The sequence below is a fragment of the Varanus komodoensis genome, unplaced genomic scaffold, assembly GCF_004798865.1.
Source record: "Varanus komodoensis strain SLA01 unplaced genomic scaffold, ASM479886v1 scaffold5, whole genome shotgun sequence".
NCBI classification, from domain to species: Eukaryota; Metazoa; Chordata; class Lepidosauria; order Squamata; family Varanidae; genus Varanus; species Varanus komodoensis.
The window spans coordinates 11,200,741-11,222,186 of record NW_025336087.1 but is presented as its reverse complement, the minus strand read 5'-3'; the positions used below and the strand labels follow the sequence as shown (position 1 = coordinate 11,222,186).

At 39.0% G+C, this 21,446-nt stretch overlaps 1 protein-coding gene across 3 annotated transcripts in view; it reads left to right on the top strand.

Moving 5' to 3' along the window:
* The first annotated feature begins 571 nt into the window (after window positions 1-571).
* SCAMP1 (secretory carrier membrane protein 1) overlaps window positions 572-21,446 on the top strand; it is a 51,793-nt gene continuing 30,918 nt past the window's right edge. The window contains exons 1-2 of one of the 3 annotated variants that reach the window (XR_006416280.1): window positions 572-777; window positions 14,710-14,787. Coding sequence is in view for 1 of the 3 variants with exons in the window: in XM_044446294.1 (XP_044302229.1) it covers window positions 721-777; window positions 14,710-14,787 (135 nt within the window). In the remaining 2 variants the exon portion in view is untranslated. Of the gene's footprint in view, window positions 778-9,995; window positions 10,138-14,709; window positions 14,788-21,446 lie in introns of those variants that run through there. The other 2 variants (XM_044446294.1, XM_044446295.1) reach the window with 2 other exon arrangements.

Genomic DNA, 21,446 nt, shown 5'->3' with positions numbered 1-21,446 from the left:
CCTGTATTATTTATGAGTAAGTCTAACTTAAAAGCATGAATTACCAATTAAGGAGAAGACCATAATATAGTATTAACAAATATTAGTATACAATTAAATGCAATTATACCGTTATGCATAATGAAATTAAATATAAGCCTTAGTTACACATAACCTCAAGTAGTCTCATGTCACTGGAGATAATTTTACACGAATAATTTTATTTTAAAAAACTACATCGCGGTTCATATAGTATCCGCGAACACTGAAGAACGGAAGCTTTCTGAAAACAAGATCTGGGGAATCTCCATTCCACACAGAAAAGAAAAAGTAAGACTCTCTGCCTAGAGGCGACTGCTCCTTCTAGAGGGCACAAATACAACCCCACAACTTGTCTGAAAAGTGATTCTTTAAAGGAGAAAATGCAGCGGGAACATGTTTTCCAGAGGAGAAAATATTACAGCCCCCACCGCTCCACTCGCAACCTCCCTTTCCTCCTCAATACAGTCTTCCTTCCGGGCGGGATCGTACGTCGCTTCCGGATGGCCATTTTGTTGTTCTTAGCGTCCTATTAGGATGCTCTGGATTGCGAAGGGGGTGGGCTCTGTGCCGGATCTACCTACGGTGACATCGGCGGGGAACGAGGGGGGGCGATAGCAGCCGCCTTGGGGCGCTCAGCTGGAGTCGCTGTCCGCCGTCACCCGCGCACTGCAAGGCCCGCCAGCTTGGCCCTCGCTCGCCATGTCGGACTTCGACAACAATCCTTTCGCGGACCCGGACCTCAACAACCCTTTCAAGGTAAAGAAGGGAGGCGAGGAAGGGGCTGGCACGCCTGGGCCGCCGACCAGTCGGGTGTGTCGCTGGCAGGTCGGGTGGGAAGGGGGACGATTAGCTGGCTTCTTGTTTTTTGAAGTCATATAAATGCACCTGCAAGTTGTCCCGCTTGAGTTTGCGTGTCAAACACTGCCCCACCCCCTTCTCGCATCCTCCTCGCTCGCTGAAGCTGTGGCCTTTGCCGGTGAAACAGGATTGGCTGGTCGGCGGGCCGGCCGAGGCGTTTCTCTTGTACGGAGCAGAGCTCAGTTTTCCTATGGGCTAGGGCTTGAGCCTCCGCATCCACCTCCGGATCGTCCCTTCTCGCTGCGTAGCCCGTCTTGTCTTGGGGAAGGGACTCTTAAGCGAAGACTCCCACTCCTGTCCCGCAACTGGTTTTTTCCTTTACAAGGAAAGGTTAAAGCGGCACCCCTCGCACACACCTCCTTCTTGCAGGCGGGGTGTCCAGGTGCTTTTAAAAGCTGAAAGCGACAGGCTTTTGTGGCAGGGCGTGCTGCCCTCTGTTGTCAGGCTCTGCATCGGGCACTAGACCAGATAAGATATGTTACTCGTAACACCATCTTTTTCTGATCTCTATCTAGCCCAAGCCCTGCAATGTGAATATATTCACTGTCGTTTCCAAAGAATGCCAAGCAAAAACTAGGACTAATATCTTTAAATGCTATTTATTAATACTCTGTAAAGAAAATGGCTATAGCTGTTTTGTTCTAAATGTATTTTAAGCCTTTGTTGTATTTTGCATTATTGGTAAAAAGATGTGGTTCAGGATGCAATCCCATCCATTATCGTTTGGTCCAAGATGAAAGAACATCTAGTTTCCTACTAGCAAGTTCTTTCAAGGGTTTCATGGGGACTTTGTTTTTGTTTGAATTGGGCTTATTGATTCACTGCCTGGATTGTGAAATGTATAAGGTGTATGAGTAGCTTTTTTTCATGGGATCTGGTTGTATTTGCTGTACTAATTCCTTGTAATATTCATTTTTAACTATTTCCCCAGCAACTGTCAATGCTTTCCTATTTAGATAATTATAAATGTATATATAGCTGCAATGCAGCTCATAAATCTTGAGTTAATATGTATAATTTCAGGCAGATGGGCAAAGTTGTAGAAATACTTGCATAGATAGTAGCCACCAAAATGGTTAGTTCCAAAATATGCTCTTCCACCACCCTGCATCATTCTAATTGTTTTATGCCCATCCAGTTACTATGGTTTACACCACCAAAATATTGGAGTAGCTTGGTGAGGGTGATCAGAATTCACGGTTGGTGATCTCCAAACTTCAGTTCTTGGAGGTGAATGGAACGATGTAATGACTATTAAGCCAGTTTAAGTCTGCAACGTTGTGGATCATTCTGAAGATCATGATATCCTAAAAGTCATTACATAAAGATTAAGATGGTCAATTGGCTAACCAATTGCATTGTAATATGAATCTCCATAGGTTGAACCCCACATGGTTAGATGTGTAGATTTATTTGCAAGACTGTGGTTGTGACATACAGGGTCAGTGTGGTATTCTAGGAAAACTTAATATTGCTTAACACAGTTCCATAAGATAAAATTGGATTGTGTAATCAATCCAAGTGTTCTTTATATGAACGCACTGTAAGATTCTTAAATGAAAGATTTCAACTTAACCAGCTTATTAGTATGTATTTGCATGTTTAAAAATAGGTCTAACAGGAGTTGAGTGCATAGAAACTTTATTTTCATAGTTCTATTTGTAGTATTTGATTTATATAACATATGCAACTAGACACTTGACAAAATATGACAGAAAGCAGGACCTGTGGGTTTAAAACCTAAACAACTGATATTTAGTTAGCCTGTCGTGTTGTTCATTGAGACACCTGAATACCTACACTGCCATCATTCTGACTTCTGAATGTAGAGATGATTTAAAAAGAACTTGAGTAAAGGGAGCCTGATAAGAATGATAGTGCTTATAGTTGCCTGTAGATATTCCTTGGTGGCTTCCAGGCTCCCTGCCATCCTAACATTTTATGCACATGTACAACAATAGACCTCCACTGCTATCCTTTATTTGGGTTCTAAAGAATGGTTTTCTGTTTTGGAGCTCAGAACATCACCTCTGCCCTGTTCCTGGATTCTTAAGCAAGTTACTTTCCTTTTAGACTCACCAGTTTGTGTTCTGGGAAATAAGTGTTTTGTGATTGTAAAATAGCTACAATGGTGGTCATGGCCAAAGAGGCAAACCCCAATGACAGCCATTTTGTGGGAGTGCTCATGACCTTCACTCTAAATTCCGTAATGAGCCAGAAAAGTTGGGGATTATCAGATGGTGTAATGTTAGAAGGTGCACTTCACAAAAAGGATGATTTATGCGATTTCTGGTCTTTTTTCCTCAGAAAAAGAATAAATGCCAGTTCATGTTTGCTCTTAAGTTATAAGTACCACATAAAGATACCAACAGAGAGATATTTTCAAGGAACTGAGGATTAAGAAGGGCAATACTACTTAATTTCAATGGGATACATTCTTTCTGCTTGCTCCCATCCACCTTTCCATTCCTCTCAAAATCTGTCTGTCTAGTTTTCTCGTGCATTTATTTATTTATTTGCGCTTTGAGATAGTGGGTTTCAGAAAAAAAGCATAAATAGAAACAAAACCTGCTTCTCTGTGTTAAGTGAACTGAGCTGCAGTAAATGTAATGATAGAGCACACACTTTGCATGCAGAAGGTGCTAGATCCCATCCTTAGTATCTCTAGATAATGCAGGAAAAATCTCTGCCTGAAAACCCTGAAGGGAGCTGCTTGGATTGAAGGACCTGTCCAGTGGGTTTACATGACACAACAAACAAGCAATGATTTTTAAAAAACCATGTTTACTTGTTGTGCTGCCTGAGCCCAGTTTTGTGACTTATGGTTGACAATGGTCTGTTCTAGGGTTTCACCTGATTGCAATTGCCTGAACTCAGACAACACAACCCATCATGGTAGATGCCTCACAATAAGAGAATTACTTGGGAAGTGTAGTAGTTGCCACTTTTTGCCAAGTGGCTAGTAAGAAAACAAGGTTGACAGCTGCCCCTTTTTGTGCAACTGTGGGAGGAATTCCCAGCTCCTTCTGACTCTTGCCTCAGAAATCCTATTTCAGGAAAGAGCTTGACTGCCCAGCTGATTGCCCTTCCCACCCACCCCCCACCCCATCTGAGAGGGAAGACACAAGTAGGAGGTGCTGCCTCAGGAAGAAAGGGCTTAAGCCCACTTCCACTTCCTCTGCTTTAGAGAGAGGCATTCTGTCTCCGCCGTGCAGCATCTGCCAGAGAACCTTCCTCCAAGGTGGATGTAAAGGAAGGGATAAGCCTGACCAGTAGAGATCTCTGAAGCAGGAGGTAGGGATATCAGATCCCCTCTCAGAGGGAGCAATCAACTGGGTGGTGCTGAGAGGAAGGCAGGAGTGGTGGAATCAACTGAGCAGTGCTGCATCTTCCATGCCTGAGAGGCACAGTCTATCTGATTGCATCCCATTGTGCCTGAAACTGGATCAGGTACCTCTGAATCCTGCACTAGAGCTCTTTGACAGCTGCAATGATCCAAACTCCTCTTCCAGTCACAACTGTCAAAGTGGGAAGTCTCATTCCTCCCTGTGGTGTCCCCTGGGATGCTGCCTGGAGGAATGAGAGGAAAGGGGATGGGGGAAGGAGGAAAGCAACTATGATGAGCGTAGTCATCTGTTGGGCTTGTTGTAGCTGCTTGGTATGTCATGGCATCACATTATGGTGATTTACCAGTTTGAGTTGTAACATGTAAACCTACCCACTATGAGACAGCTTCCTATGTTCCTGTGTTAATCACTACATAATAAAAGACTGGCATCAACATATCTGTCTGGGTAGTAATTCCACTTGTCAATGTAGTATTGGAGTGATTTCATGTATGCTACACTAGACTTTTTTCAGATAGGATGTAAACCATCCAGTCAAGCTCAAGGTTGTATCAGGCTGAATGAGTTCCTATTACTTATAAAGTAAGTAAACATAAGCCATGTTTAAAATTGATTACTACTATATTTTAAATGAAGGGTTTTTTTTCATTTAGCCTGCCCTTTCTCTGTAAGTGTGTCATCTTGGTATATGTTTTGAGGAAATGCTGATTTACTGTTGAAGCAATATTTTTCTCAAAGTTTTATTGATTACTTACTTGTCACTGTATAGCTCAACTGTAACTGTCAGGATTGTGGTCAGGACTGGTGATTGCTTGTTGTTTTGTGTGAATACTTGTGTGAATACTTTACACTTGTTATGAGTAAGTGTAAAGTGATGCCCACTGAGGCAAAAAAAAACAAAACAAAACTCAACTACAGGTATACGCTGATGTGATCTAAACTAGCAGTGACTGAGCAAGGAAGGGATCTTGAGGTAGTACTGCACAGCTTGATGAAAATGTTGCTGTGAAAAAGGCAAACTCCATGCTAGGTTTAATGAATAATGAAATAGAATATAGAACTGCCAAAATCTTACTTCCCTTATACAAATTTTGGTGTGATCATACTTGGAGTATTGTGTTCAGTTCTGGTCACTTTACCTCATAAAGGACCTTATTGAGTTGGAAAAAGTACAGAAGATTCTTTCTTTAAAACAGGGGTTTCAAACTCGCGGCCCGCGGGCCAATTGCCGGGACGGCGGGGCACGTGGGAGGGGCCCTGCGGCCTTCAAAGCGCCGGCGGCGCCCGGGCCGGCCGTGGGAAGAGCGGCCCACCCCCACCGCGGGGGTGGAATACTTGATGCAGCCCAGCCTCACCCAGACTCTACTTCTAGCGGCCCCCAGGTAAGTTGAGTTTGAGACCCCTGCTTTAAAACATGCCATCAATCAGCGCTCATCATTATAATATTTCATTAGAATCCATAGACCATTAAAAGTTAGCCAGTTATATTTGCGCAGGAACAGGGAATAAAGAATAGAGCTGTGGTATGCATAAGAGGGGGCATCTTAAACTTGTTCTTCTAATTGAGGTTGACCACAAAAATCTAAATTGTACATCTTTCATCCTGTAATATCATTTGCAGCCTTTCTGTCATTTCAAAATAGGCTCCAAAGCCATTTGAATTTGAGTGATTTTTTACTGACCATAGCTGTGGGACTATGTCTGTAAGAGAGATTTTGCTGGAACTTGAACCATGCTGTGTTCGCATATTAAAATAATCTTTGCTACTTAATGTGTGCTATTGGTTTGGGTACACTATTACAGTTAATTGGTAGTATGGTTCATGTTTGTTAGCATCCTTTGGAATTGCTGCTTCTACAACATTCTGCATGGCACAAACTTCATTGAACAGTGGACTGGAATAGATGACCCACTGTGCCTTCCAACTCTATTTATTTAAAACATTTCTATATCATCCAATACCAAGGCTCTCAGGACAGCGATATAATAGGCAGTACACATGAATGAAATATAAATGTACAATAAAAACAATTATTAAAACAACATTAAACACTAAAATATAGGGAAAATAAAAAGGTTTTGGTCTAGTTTCACCTGCTCCCCAGAAAAGGCCCTTCTCTGGGTAGCTACTCTTCTAATCTCCTTCAGAGAGGGCTCCTGAAAAAGTACCTCAGACTCTTTTGCTTAAGCTAAGATGAAGAAAATTGTTGCAACCTGGAGAGAAAATTTAGCAAGATTAAGTGGAAATAACTTATATCAAATCCTATTACTCATGCACATGACTATCTTTTGTTATAATTGATTGGAATATATGATATAAAACTTATGCATGATTCCACTGTATGTTAATGCTTTATCTCTTAGACATTATCTTGAAATTGCAATGACCTTGGTGACTAATCAATGGAAATCATTTATGGATTTGTCTTAAATGTATTTTCTTTTACAGACATTTGCTCTGCATCATTTTAATGTGTTAGAATACTAGGCTTTAGTCCTGTTCCAACTTAGTAATTGTTTGAATTTGTAAATAACTATTTGTTATAAGGAAGAGCATATCTAAATTTTAATTGCTTTATGATTCTGAAAATGAAACATGGAATGATTTCTTTAAGTATTCTTCTATGGAGGAATAATTATAAATGCTGGTCCTGAGCATGAGTCCTCTGCTCTGAGTTTTGGGCATGGTCTTTCCTCCTTCCTGGAGTGATGGGAGGTATAAGCACACGCTACCCTTTCAAATGGAGCTCTGTGTTAACAAACACTACTTGGGATAATGTGGCTTGACAGAACTTCCTCCCTCACAGAGTGAATTTGGCAGGAAGGAAAACAGGATCTAGCATCACTGTGTTCGCCCTACCAGTCAAATGTTGCGGAGCTTGTTTTTGCTTCACTTTATCTGCTAGGGTGAAGCAGGACAAAAATATGAGGGAGTACAGTGGCGTGGTTTGCAGGCCTAGCTGGATCTAGCTCCTAGTTGTGATTTTTCTACTTTCTCTACCTCATGCTACAATTCCCTCCCTGACTTATGACTTGGAAACTATAGCTTGATTTGCTGACAGACTAGAAAAGGAGACCATATAACTGAGGTTTGCCCTAGAATCAGAAGTTGGGGGATGGTATATGTAAGTTTGAAAGTTTCTTATATGATATCAAATAGTGGCTTGGAGTGGAATCCAAACCAACTTGGAGAAAAGCAGGATTTTAGTCAACCATGTTTACTTCTAGTCAAACACTTTGGAGCAATTTCCTTCTTTAGGAAAGTGTGTCAGTCCAGTGTCTTTAGCAGGTCTTTCCTTCCCTCTTTTCATTCCAGCAGACTTGGGTGAAATTTTAGAAGCATAGTTCTTTTATTAAAACTTAACATGTTACAGAACAGTGTAACTCAAAGTTGCATTTTCTTTGAAATGTGGGAGAAGCATCTGCCTACATAAACAGCTGAGTTCAAATTGAAATGTCCCTTCTTCTGCCCCTTTCAGAACACCTTCTGGCTCCATTCTTATGATGGCTCTTGCTGCTCGACAGCTAGACAATGGGAACACTGGACAGTTTTTAAATGCTTCTCCTGTTATCTACTGACTGTCAAAGAATTCTATCATCTTCCCCTTTTTCTAAGGTGGACTGGTTCTCATGCTCTATCTGAGAATCTTCACTAGGTAACCGTGAAATTGCAAAATCATTTGCCCATCTCTGCTCCTCCTTAGAACTGGATGAATCTATCTGAACAGACTGTAATGCGGGCCCCCTCACTATATCCAGACTGCTACACAGCTTTTGCCTGGACAAATGCAGTAGTGTTTGTATATTGTATTTTCACACTGTTTCTCTGGTAGAAAAAGAAGGAAAATGTATTGTCAATGAGGCCACTTTGGGGAAATCAAAGAAGCTTAACCCAAATCTTGAAACTTTTAGATCTAACCTTGGAAGGGCAAAGGAATATTATGGGGGAAACAGCACAATGTTAATCACGGTTGTCCTTCCTGACTGTCCTTTGTCTTATAAGAGTTGTGGGGGGAAGCATGAGGCTAAGCTGAATGAATTGGGGTGGATTTCTTTGGGTGACACTTATTTGGAAGAATCAGATGCTTTCTCAATAAAATGTGTCCCAGTCTTTCTGTAGGTTATACTTCTGTGTGTCACTTGGAAAGAAGATTAGAGAACCAGTGGAAATTAGATTCCGTAGTGTCTTGAATAAGCCATCGTGTCTATCAAATTTTCCCAAGCTGGCTTGCCATTAGCTTTGGCTTGAATGAACCTCCTACTGCAAGCTCAGTATTTCTAACAAATAAAACTAATTGAATTGCAAGATTGTGTAGAAGATGAGCTAAACACTTACTAGAATGTGGGAAGGAATTGAAGCTTGTAAAGGAAACTGTGTGCTGACTACATTGAAGGATTGTGGGTTCACATGAAACTTATTCCAACTTTAAAGCACCTATTGCTTGGCTGACATAAAATAAACTTTTAGTATACAGGGCTGGAACAGAAGAGATGAAAGGACTACTTACTCCTTTGAAGAGAAATTAAAAAGTGAACTGAAAGCTGTCCAAAAGCACTTAGAAGGCATAAAGCACTCTGAGTAGATAGGATGCCAGTAGAACTATCCAAACTGTGGAGACTGAATACATCCAAATCCTAACAAGAATATGCCAACAAATATGGAAAACAAAACAATGGCCCATAGACTGGAAAATTTCAATATGCATTCTGATTCTCAACAATGGAAATGCAAAAGAGTACAGCAACCTTAGGACCACTGTACTAATTTCCCTTGCAAGTAAATTGCTGCTCAAGGTTTTGCAACAGAGAATATTACCCTGCATGAAAAGAGAGGTGCTTGAAGGAAGAGGCACTCAAAATCATATCACAAATATACGTTGGGTACTAAAGAATTTCAGAAGACAAGTCTAGACTTTAAAGACTACAGCAACAGCTGTGTGGATCTCGAGAAGCTACAGATTGTCTTGAAAGAAATGGGAGTGTCCCAGCACTTGATTATCCTGATGTGTAACCTGTATCATGGACAGGAAGCTACTGTTAGGACAGAATATGAAGAAACAGAATTATTAAACAGAAGAAAACAGAATTATGTCCTGGATCAGAGGAAGGAATGAAAATTGGCAAAAGATACATCACTAGTTTAAGATATGCAGATGATACCATATTACTGGCAGAAAATGGCAAGGAATTGCAGGAACTCCTGATGAAGTGAAAGAAGAAAGTGAAAAAGCAGAACTGCAGCTGAATATTAAGGAATTTAAAAAATCTTGATTCTAGAAGAATTATAAAACTTCACTGTTAAGAATGAAGAAAATGAAATTGTAAAAGATTTTACTTACCCTGGCTCAGTTATCATTTTAAAGGGGGAGACCACAGCCAAGAAATTTGATGAAGACTGAGACTTGGAGGGGAAGCAATGAAGGAAGTAGAAAAGATAATCAAGTGTAAGGGTGTTTCACTGGAGAACAAGGGCAAGATCATCCATATTATTGTATCTCCAGTCACCATGTATGGGTATGAAAGCTGAACAGTGAAGATAGGTGACAGGAAGAAAATTGATGCATTTGAAACACAGTACTAAAGGAGAGCTTTGTAAATAACCTGGACTAAGCAAAAGACAAGCAAGTTGGTCCTAGATCAAATACATCTAGAACTTTTGTTGAAAGCAAATAGGACCAAATTGAAGCTGTTGTACTTTGGGCATACCATAATAAGGCAAGACTGACTGGAAATGACCAACATGTTGGTGACATTCGAAGGCTGAAGAAGAAGAGAAAGGCAGAAGAGGTGGATCAATTTCATAATGCAATCCATAGCCTTGCGTTTATGAGTTGGGCAGGACATTTTGAAGAACATTTGCTCATAGGGTCATCATAAGCTGGAGGTGACTTGGCAATACAGAACAACAGTGGTATGTAGTTGCCTATCAGACCAGTGTAAGTAAGAGTAAAGCTCTTAGTGTTTCATACTAACCTTATAAAATTTGATAATGGCCAAGATTAAACTGTATTTCCCAGCTTTATAGCTGGCTTATGTTAAGCTAAAGTTCCTGTTTCAATATTCTTGCCAACTAACATTAAGCCAGAGTTCATTGGTTCCAATATAATGGGGAACTCTAGCATACTAAAAGCCAAGAATGAAATATCAGAACTAGTGCAGGAATGGAACAGGAGGAGTGCTTATCCCAATAATTGCTCTCAGCTTCATAGACCAAACTTAGATTTAACTGTATTGGATTTCTTGACAATTGTCCACTTACATATGCATTAAATTTGAGGGCATTGTGGTGTGTGTTCCTAATTAGTTAAGCAACATTTGATATGTTGCCTCAAATTCTGGATGCTGCGTCAGTTAAGTATTTGTTTATTATATGTAAAAGTTCAGGATCTCTTCCTCTGTAGTCACCTCCAGAACCAACTATCCTTGGGAACAGTCAGTAGCTAGAAATGTTTCTGTTAGGTTCTGTTCAGAACATGCATTTATGTAGTTTATGACTGTAGCTGCTCTTGGAAACAAAATATTGGATGGCCTGATTCAGCAAGGCAATATGTGGAGCATGCTTGGTCTTCCTGTTCTAGAATTAAGAGGCTGCAGGCACTAAAACAGTAGTGGAAGAGGAAGACATGAACATTGAACCATGATAATATAGCTTTATACCAAGCACAGTGTCTGCCCCTCAGGCAAGAGCTTTCTGCAATTTAGGCACTCATCACTGGCAGTTGCTACTTCCTCTGGGAAACCTAAGTGAAAGCTGCAAGGCATACAAAGTACTTTTACATATGGAGCGGGTATAAGACACTTTTGTTCCTAATTGTGAAAGGTAATAGTAATAGACCTGGAAAAGTTGCATGTTATTAGCCTAATCTAAATTTGTTGTTAGCGTTATTGTAATGCATTTGAGATGTTTATTAAGATTTGAAATTTTGCTGCTATACTCCTCAACATTGCTGTGTTTAATTAATAGGATCTATTTCATTACCCATCTCAAAATGTCTTCTGTATAATATAGTATAAAGTGCTTGAGCAAAAAAAGCATTAGTCATTGCCTATTAAACAATAAAATGGTATGCAACTCTTCTAACTGCTCTTAACAGCATTAATACATGAAAACACTTTTTGTCTTGTGTTAATTTCAAAAGAACAATAATTCACAAATGGATCACTTCTGTGTTGAATAGCATCTTCAGAGTTCTGGCTGAAGTCCAAATTTCAAAGCCAGCTTAACAGAATCTTTTGTTTTTGTTCACTAAAAATAACACTGAAGACTAATATGCTTTCATTGTAACTATAATCAATGTCAAAACCTTTCTTGTTAGGGCATCTCTTGAAATTTTAACATTATGCCATTGTATGTGACTAGGAGATATTTTGCATATTATAAGGAAACAGTAATAAAAGATGCATGAATACAGCAGGCTTGTATAAGCTTTCATAAGGAAATAGCATGCATAGCACTTGAAAGCATTGAAGAGAAATCTGTGAATCACTTGATCAACTTTTATTGCAATTTTCCTACAGCAGATTCAGTCAGTGACCACAGCCTACTGTTGCTTAAGTAGGCCATGACAGGTTGTGGAGTACACCAGCTGTCCTTTTGAACATTCAAACCACAGAGGGCAGTTGCTTTGGTTTATTGTGTCATGTAAACCTAGTGATGGTGGCTTATTCAAAGATTGTTTGTGGGTTATGTGATGGTTATTTAATCCTCACGTAAGTTACACTTGCCAGGTCCACCTGACACAGTGCTTACCAGCCACAACTGGACCACACTGTGGCTTAAATTCAATTTTACACTGATGGAATTAAGATGTAGTCATATATATCTAACCAGTGCCAGGTGAATTTAAAGGAGGAGGTCAAACTTGTAGGACATAACATCTGTAGGTCAACTTCCATGATTCCTTACCACTGGCTAGGCTAGCTAAGGCTGATGAAAATTGTAGGCGAAACCATCTCAAGGGCTCTAAGTTGTTCACTTCTCCTTGGTAGCTTCTTTATGTTTATGCAAAGGTTTCTTTGCAAAGCACTTTATAATGGAAGGCAGTAAGTGTTTAAGTGCTTAATCCTGAAAATGTGTTACCATGTCCAGTATAGGAAGAATCAAATACTACTATCCACTATTCCAGTGACTCTTTCCCTACATGGACAATAAGCATATCACAACATTTTCTAATAAACATGCTATTTTATGTTAGAACTCATTAAAATTCCATTTGAAAATGTATTCAAATATATGTGTGCCAAGGCGGATATTTTGAATGACAGTACCATGTGGAACTGGTGTAGTATTGTAGTTAGCATGGTGGATTTGGAGCTGGGAAACCCAGGTTAATTAAGCTTACTGGGTATCCTTGGAGAAATTGCTGTGTTAGAATAACCTGACAGTACCTACATCCCTTAGTTAGGTGGACAATTATTGGTAGAATCAACTTTCAAAGGTTGAATTGGTAAGGAAGGAATTCCATATCTATCACTTCCTTTATTTGCAAAGCATTGCAATTGTGCTGGAGAGAGGAGGGAGTTACCGTTGCAGAAAAATTGGGGGTTGAATTAGCTCCTCCTCTCCCCAAAATATTGCAAACTAGCAGGGCTGTACTTAAACTTGGAGCAGGAAACAGGGCTAGAAGGTTTTAGGAGAGCTGTTGTGTTTAAGAATGTGGGACTGAGTTAGGCAGCCTGTGTTGTAGGATCCACTTAGCCATGGAGTCAACTGGGGGACTTTGGGCCAGTCACAGGCTCTCGGCCCAATCTACCTCACAGTGTTTTTGTTTTGGGGATAAGATTGAAAGCGCGGGGAGGGGGGCGGTGAGAATGATGTAAGCAACTTTGACTTCTTAAAAAAGGAAAAAGAAGGGGATACAAGTCTAATACATAAAATGATAATAAAATAAAGATGCAAGTGACCAAACTATTTGGTTTAAAGGGGGTTGAATACTTTAGGTACATTCCCTCAGGTATGATTCCTCTGATTCTAGTGTCTTTCCCACTTCTGAGCTTTGTAAATGATTTCAGGGGATGATAATAAACACTGGCTTTGGAGAATGCGATTTCTTCCTTTAGTTTTATCTGTGATTCCCACCCCCATGGGTCCCCAGTTCTTGTGTCCTATAATCTGTGATCTGTATGTGTTCTGTTTATTCCATGTTAGCACAGTTCAGCTTTATAAATCTTCTATATTACATATTTGAATTTGATAACTATTTTGACAGGCAGGAGCTTCATGTGTTTAGTAGAAGAGTATAATGCCTGTCCAGAACTTCTAAAACTTTACAAGTTGTTTTATATTTTAGTTAATTATACTATTCAGCTGAAAACTGTGCTTTTACTTACATACTCAGGAGGAGCAGTATTCCTCAAATCATCTGTGTTACAGATAGGATATTTCTCAAATCATGTTAATCTTGGGAGTATAAGATTAGGGTTAAAATGAGTTGGCCCACAGAGTAGGTAGAGTAGGTACATAGATATATTTCTCTTTCTATGCCAAATAGAGTCAGATAGAAAAGTGACAATATTGTAGTGGTGGGCAAGGAATTATTTGTATATGTGCTACTGGTGCTTTTATTGAAAGAACAGTATATCTATGCTTGCAAGTCATACCAATTCACAGTGGCGATAAGCAACAGTCAGTCAGTTGTTCTGCAAACAATCCACAACATGTGTGACAGATGATCAGGCTCATTGTGGAGTGTTCCCCCTTGCCTCCCTTTCGTACCCCATGGGACCACAAGATGGCAGGACTGACTTGTCTCTTCTTTTCCTCCATGATCACAAGTCATTTTTGACTTGCCACAGTTTTTTTTAAAAAATCCTTAACTCTTAATAGCCTGCTTTTGTGATTCCAGTTATTACAACAACTGACAGTCATTTCGGAGTGCCCAAACAGCACATTGGAGTGGCTGTCATTGGTTGCCAAACAATGGAAAAAGTTTTCAGAGCCCGTGGTCTGCTCAATATTTCTTGGTCTGTGTTTAGCCATATGTGCATTCCTGTAAAGCCACACATTTCTGTGAAAATTTGAAACCTCTGCTAGGTCAATATCCTGGGGAAGGGGGTGCCTGCTGCCAAAGTACAGCAGGTACCAACCCTAGACCTTGATCCAAAGAGGTTCCAAATGTTTTTTCTTGTTGGTTTCAGTTGATAGCTGTTGGAAGGCAAGTTGTCAAGGAAATCCACAGGCACCAGTGATGTTTGCTTGTGAAAGAAAGATTGGAGTGGACAAAAGCTGTGATAACTTGGTCCTCTTTAGCCTCTTTTTCTCCTGTCTTCAGCAGACAGCTGAAAACAGCTGTCCAGGAACTATGCAGAATGGGAAGAACAGGGAGGCAAAAATTGCACAGGATGAGGAGGGATCTTTGATCTTAGTTGGATCACACCCTAAAAAGTATTAATTGTGGATTTTTTAGGACAAGTACTTGCATAGTCCATAGCTTTTCATACATGTAAAAGATTTCTGTAATCATGCACTCTTTCTCTCCTTTAGGATCCTTCAGTTACACAAGTGACAAGAAATGTTCCTCCAGGATTAGATGAATACAACCCTTTCTCGGATTCCAGAACAGTAAGCATCCCTTTCTATTAAACAGGACATTTTTGATGTGGAAGTCTATCTTTTGTGTAAAACTTTACGTTCTTTGACTGGATTTGAATGACATGACACCTCAGCCACAGTGGATTGTTGTGTCATACTTACAGTGGCTTAAGCTTAGTTTATAAGCCACCCTAACAACCTATGGTTTGTTGTAGGGTTATTTCACCCTTGACGAGTTCTCTGAACCTAGATAACACAACATGGATGAGGATGCATTACTAGAGAACTGCTTGGCAAGAGCAGCAGAATCCCTTTGCTGCTGTAGCTCCTTTGTCCTTTCACAAGTGACTTCAATGATGTAAAGTATGAATGAATGACTAGTCAGGCCACAGCAACCCTGATATGGTGGTGGGAAGAGACTTGTTTTCCCTGCAGTGTTCCATGGGATTCCTGTGGGAGGACCCAAGGAGGAGGAAGGGGCCCACTACCCACAATGTGCCTAATAGTCTGTTGGGCACATTGTGAGGCCTCAGGTGATAGATCCAAACTGCATAGCACAGTATGGATTATTATTTCACACAAACACACCCATCCATACTTTGCAGATTAAATTTACTGATGTTATAAACACTCCCATTTGTAGTATTCTTCTGAAAAAATATGATTATTAAAGTAGTTGATAGCTATTTTGGAAATAGTAAAAGAAGTTTGTATACTTGGAATTCGGTCCTCTCCTTCTAAAAATGTGCTCAAGTGATTGAATCCAGCCCCAGTAGACAGTTTGTGAGAACTGAATAGGGAGAGAGATAAGCCAAACTCTAGACCAGTAAGGAAGAAAATGAAACAAGAGTGAATGTTCAATTAAGTAGTTGTGAGTAAGAGGCATTGGTATGGGTTTTCTAGAAAAAGTAAATAGAAAAATATAGTTCATATGCATAGGGTCAGCTGTGATAGAACGTGATCTAATTTAGTATGTTACTAAAAGAACACATAAGCAATTGACCCCACATTAATTTTTCCCAATATGCCACAAATATTTGATCTGAAATATTTGTGGAAGAAATTAAAGCACAGAATATAATTTTAATATTATGGTATATTATGTAGTAAATTTCGTTCTGATACTTGTAAAATGTTAATGTCCTTCCTTTACACTTTAAATGTAAGGAAAAATAACCAAAGGAAATGAAAACAATTGTTATACTAATATATTTCACAACAGTTCACAATTTCACAATTTTCATAACAGTGGTTATATTAAGAACCACTCCTCTGTTTCAACAGAATTTAGCTCACTTCTGTTAAGGTTGTTGGGCTCTCCCAGTTTCATTGTTGCTACTTATTATTTCCATCTCACACTGTGATGTGTGTATTTAAGTGACATATACATAGTTCAGTGAGATGCTTCAGTATAACTTTCCTGTACTTGCTAGGGCTAATACGTTAAGTACAACTTTGGACGTGCCAAATATTGCATAATGATGTGCTGCAGATCACATTCCTTCATTGGTACTAATGATTTATGAAGTAGGAAATTTTCCTTTTATTTTTTATTTTTTGCATGAGACAGAGGAAGAGAGAGAGAGATGGTTAGGAAGGAGTAGGGCTTTCCCTGTGCCTCATTTCTCTCATTTCCTCTCACAATTTTGATGGACTATTCAGGGACAGGGAGAAGGTTTTTTTTCTTTTTTAATCACAGGCTTCTAAATTGGTGTGAAACATGTCATCAGAAAGGGGTAGAATGAAATGTGAATGAAAGTCTGCAGTGCAAAATACTGTGTAGCAGTATTCTTGTCTGCAGTATCTCTTCACTGCTCAAAAAGATGTTCCTGAAAAGTTCTCTTGAGTACTTGAGAGCGTGTGAGAGTTTTGATCAGAAATTTAATTAATCTTTTTATACCTCTAGAGTTTTCTCATTAATAATCACTGCTTTGTTCTCAAAACTGTTCCTTTTGCTAATGTCAAACTTGTGAGGTGGAGGTTGTAAGTGCTACTAGTGGGGACATTCAAATGGACATTTGAGTATTGTCATTGTGCTTAGGATTAAAGAAAAATGCTACTATCTTAGATTTTTTACAATAGTCTTAAATCTATATTTATCCATCTGTAGTTTATACCTAAAGGCCACCCATTCAAAAATTGAAAGTTTTTAGCTAATTAAACACAAGGCCCTTTTTCATTGACCTTGTGTTAAATTACAAGAGACAAGGTAGGTAATTCAAAAGAACATATATATCCTTAAATATTAAATAATCTTGCATTGCAAGATTTATCCAAATTATTACCTCCTCACAGAAGAAAGCTGCCATTGGGCATTGCCAGAACATATGAAGAAGAGAGGCGTGAGCAGAATCATACCTCCAACAATTGACTATATTTAATTAAACCCTTACCAAAGAGATGTTGAGTCATATTAAAAATATTAGGTTTTACTGGGTTAAGTATAGCCTAAAATCTATAACCCCTTCTGAAATAGATTACTGTGAAGCACTACACTGATTGAGAAAAATGGAATATTCTAGTTCTTTATCCCATTCTTGGTTGAGTACCTGTATATCATATTTATTCATCAATAATAAAATCTTCATACACACAAAGTGTAGGATGATATAGGTGTTCCACCTCATTCAGAACTTCCAATAATGCAGGCGCCTCTCAAGATGTAAAGGCAGTAGAACCAAACCTAGATTCTAACAAATGTTTCAATTGTATATATAGCCATTCATCCAAGAAATCTATGTGGAAAAAATCAAAATCTCATGCAAATCAACAAAATGCTTGATGGTGTAAGTCTGTAAGGAAAGATCAGGGAGGCCAAACCACTCTCTTTGATGGAAAGTTGTATCTGTTCAAGGATATTTGTGATGGAGTAGAGCTGCATAAAAATACAAAACAAAACATTAAACTTCTGGAAATACTTGATGGATATAAATTGAGTAATGCCATATAAAACATAAACAATCAGAAGTATTACATTCATTTTAAATGTATTACCCTTCCCCATAGATTAAACTTTCAAGATAGGTGTCAGTAGATGTCCCTTGAGATCTCATCGATCAACATACTCAAATTTAATCATTTGTACTCTATCTCTAGGAGCTGATATTCCTATATAGGTAATACAAAGAAACAGTTGCAGCCTGATCAAGTCTACAAGAGTTTAGGACAATTAAGTCAACCAGTGACCTGACATTATCAGTTGCCTATCTATCTTTAATATATCTTCCTTGACCTGGTTAAAAGCATTATAATAACCTCTTGTAATCTTTTGGCTAAAATTGAACCAGTGTTTTCATATCAATGTTAATTAATAAGATGGGTTGATAGTTGGTGCAATAAGCATGATCCTTACTAGGTTTGGAAATCTATATAATATAGCCCTTGTTTAATGCTGCAGACAACAGGCCTGATTAAAAAAATAAGGACATATACCTGAAGTACTTTGGGAACTAAGAAGCAAGAAAAGAAAGGTTTTATACCTTTCCAAAGATCAGAGACTTGCCTGGATCAGGTGATTTCTCTGTAGTTTTATTCATAATTGATTCATAGTTCCCTTTGCTTGTACAAGAGAAACTACACATGGAAAAGTAATCTGGGTAGAAAATGCATCCATATCATGTTCCAGTATGCTACTATTCCCACTGTACAGATCTAAACAAAACTTTAAAATTGTAAATTTATATCAGCAGGAAAGCTGTATATTTTATCATTCTCATGTTTAATCATGTTAATTACAGTTTGGAGTTTCTACTGTTTAAGACTGTCTGCCAAAATCTTACTAGGATGTTTCCTATTCTTCCAATAAAGCATGTCATAAACAAGTTAAAGAGAATTCTGCACCCTGTGAAATTTGCATTCAACATTATGTAACTCTTCACAGAGCTGAGTAGATAGAGAAATTATAAAATGGGTTATGAGCACTTATAACTCATTTAGTAATATTTATTGCAATTTCTAATATTTCATATATGAAATATAAGGATTAATTCATTCCCACATAAACACTTTGTTGATTTCTCAGTAGCACCGGAATCAATATTACCCTTATAATTTTTGAAATATTCATGAAACTTAGCTGAAATCTGTTTTTTAAGCACCTCATCAATATAAAGTAAAACATTAAAAACCCTGGAACAGACAAATTGGAAAATTGCAACTCCAAGCAATGTTTGAATGCTTTATCAAAGATGATGTAAAGACCAAATAAATAAATTCAAAAGCAGTTCTGATAAACTGGTAAAATAACTGTCTCATGCAGTCACACCAGGATGCAACATTCTCTAAGCATTCATCAAGCCAAATTCTTCCATAAAAAACCTGAAGTGTAAGCCTCACCAGTGTTGAGAGGTAGCATACTCTGATCCAACAGAGGATCTCAAATATCATTAAAGTTTCCCATTCCATAATCTAGTGCTCATGGGCCAATCTGTTAAAACAATAAAGCATGGCAAAGAATCATTATTTGGCCTGTATATATTAATCATAATGATATCTTTACCAGTGTATTTCCTAACTAAAATCAAGTGACCATCAGGATCAGTTATCACCTGTTGAACTAGGCAAAAAAAAAGTTGCTTAGGGGTTCAAATTGCAACCAACTTGTTGATGTATCTTTTACATTGTTATTAATTACATTGTCATCCCAGACTCAATTAACGTTTCAATTAGTTTTCTTGTAGAAAAGCCATACCAGCATTAAACTTAGAAATCACTTTCTTCTGCTTGTTTAATTTCCTTGTTGTTGTTCAAAAAATTATACTGAATGTTGAACAGCATATTTGTAGACCCTCCATACATACAGATAATGTACATTTTGCACAGATTATGTACTCTATAATGGTAGAACATATGAATTGTTTTGTTGTACATTATATAGTACATTTCAGTGCACTATTCTCCACATAGTTCAAACTAAAATATTGGATCACACCAGATTGAAAGAATCAAATAACATTAAAACATAAACTTAGACAAAAACCTTAATTCAGGACTATGCCAAACCAGAAAATCTAAGGATAATCACATTTCAGCCCGTTGTGAAAAATATATACAGATTTGTTGTTAGTCGCGAAGTCGTGTCCGACCCATCGCGACTCCATGGCAACATTCCTCCAGGCCTTCCTGTCCTCCACCATCTCCCAGAGTCCACCCAAGCTCACATTGCTTCAGTGACTCCATCTAGCAACCTCATCCTCTGCCATCCCCTTCTTCTTTTGCCATCTATTGTTCCCAGCATTAGACTCTTCTCCAGGGACTCCTTCCTTCTCATTAGGAGGCCAAAGTATTTGAGTTTCATCTTCACTGTCTGGCCTTCTAAAGAGCAGTCAGGGTTGATCTCCTCTAGGACTGACCAGTTTGATCACCTTGCAGTCCAGGGGACTCGCAGGAGTCTCCTCCAGCACCACAATTCAAAGGCCTCAATCCTTTTGCGCTCAGCCTTCCTTATGGTCCAGCCATGCATTACAACTGGGAAAACCATAGCCTTGACTATACGCACTTTTGTTGGCAGGGTGATGCCTCTGCTTTTTACTATGCTGTCTAGATTTGCTATAGCATTCCTCCCCAGGAGCAAGCGTCTTTTAATTTCTTGGCTGCAGTCCCCGTCTGCGGTGATCTTGGAGCCCAGGAAAATAAAATCTGCCAGTACCTCCATTTCTTCCCCATCTATTTGCCAGGAAGTGAGAGGCTCGGATGGCATGATCTTAGTTTTCTTAATGTTGAGTTTCAAGCCAACTTTTGCGTTCTCCTCCTTCACCCGCATCAAGAGGCTCTTTAGTTCCTCTTCACTTTCTGCCATGAGAGTGGTATCATCTGCATATCTGAGGTTGTTGATATTTCTCCCAGCAATCTTAATTCCAACTGGTGATTCATCTAGCTCCGCCTTTCTCATGATGTGCTCTGCATATAAGTTAAATAGGCAGGGTGACAGTATACAGCCTTGCCGAACTCCTTTCTCAATTTTGAACCAATCAGTGGTTCCGTGTCCAGTTCTCACTGTTGTTTCTTGACCTGTATATAGGTTTCTCAAGAGACAAATAAGATGGTCTGGTACTCCCATCTCTTTAAGAACTTGCCACAATTTGTTGTGATCCACACAATCAAAGGCTTTAGCATAGTCAATGAAGCAGAAGTAGATGTTTTTCTGAAACTCCCTAGCTTTCTCCATGATCCAGTGTATGTTGGCAATTTGATCTCTAGTTCCTCTCCCTCTTCGGAATCCTGCCTGTACTTCTGGTAGTTCTCAGTCCACATACTGCTGGAGCCTAGCTTGTAGATTTTTGAGCATAACTTTGCTAGCATGTGAAATGAGTGCAATGGTGCGGTAGTTTGAACATTCTTTGGCATTGCCTTTATTTGGAATCAGAATATAAACTGATCTTTTCCAATCCTGTGGTCACTGTTGAGTTTTTCAAATTTGCTGGCATATTGAGTGTAGCACTTTTACTGCATCGTCTTTTAAGATTTTGAATAGCTCAGCTGGAATACTGTCACCTGCACTAGCTTTGTTGTTGCTCAGACTTCCTAAAGCCCATTTGACTTCACATTCCAGGATGTCTGGCTCGAGGTCAGTGACCACCCCATTGTGGTTATCAGGGACATTAAGCTCTTTCTTGTATAGTTCTTCTGTGTAATATTGCCAACTCTTCTTAATCTCTTCTGCCTCTGTTAGGTCCCTGTCATTTTGGTCC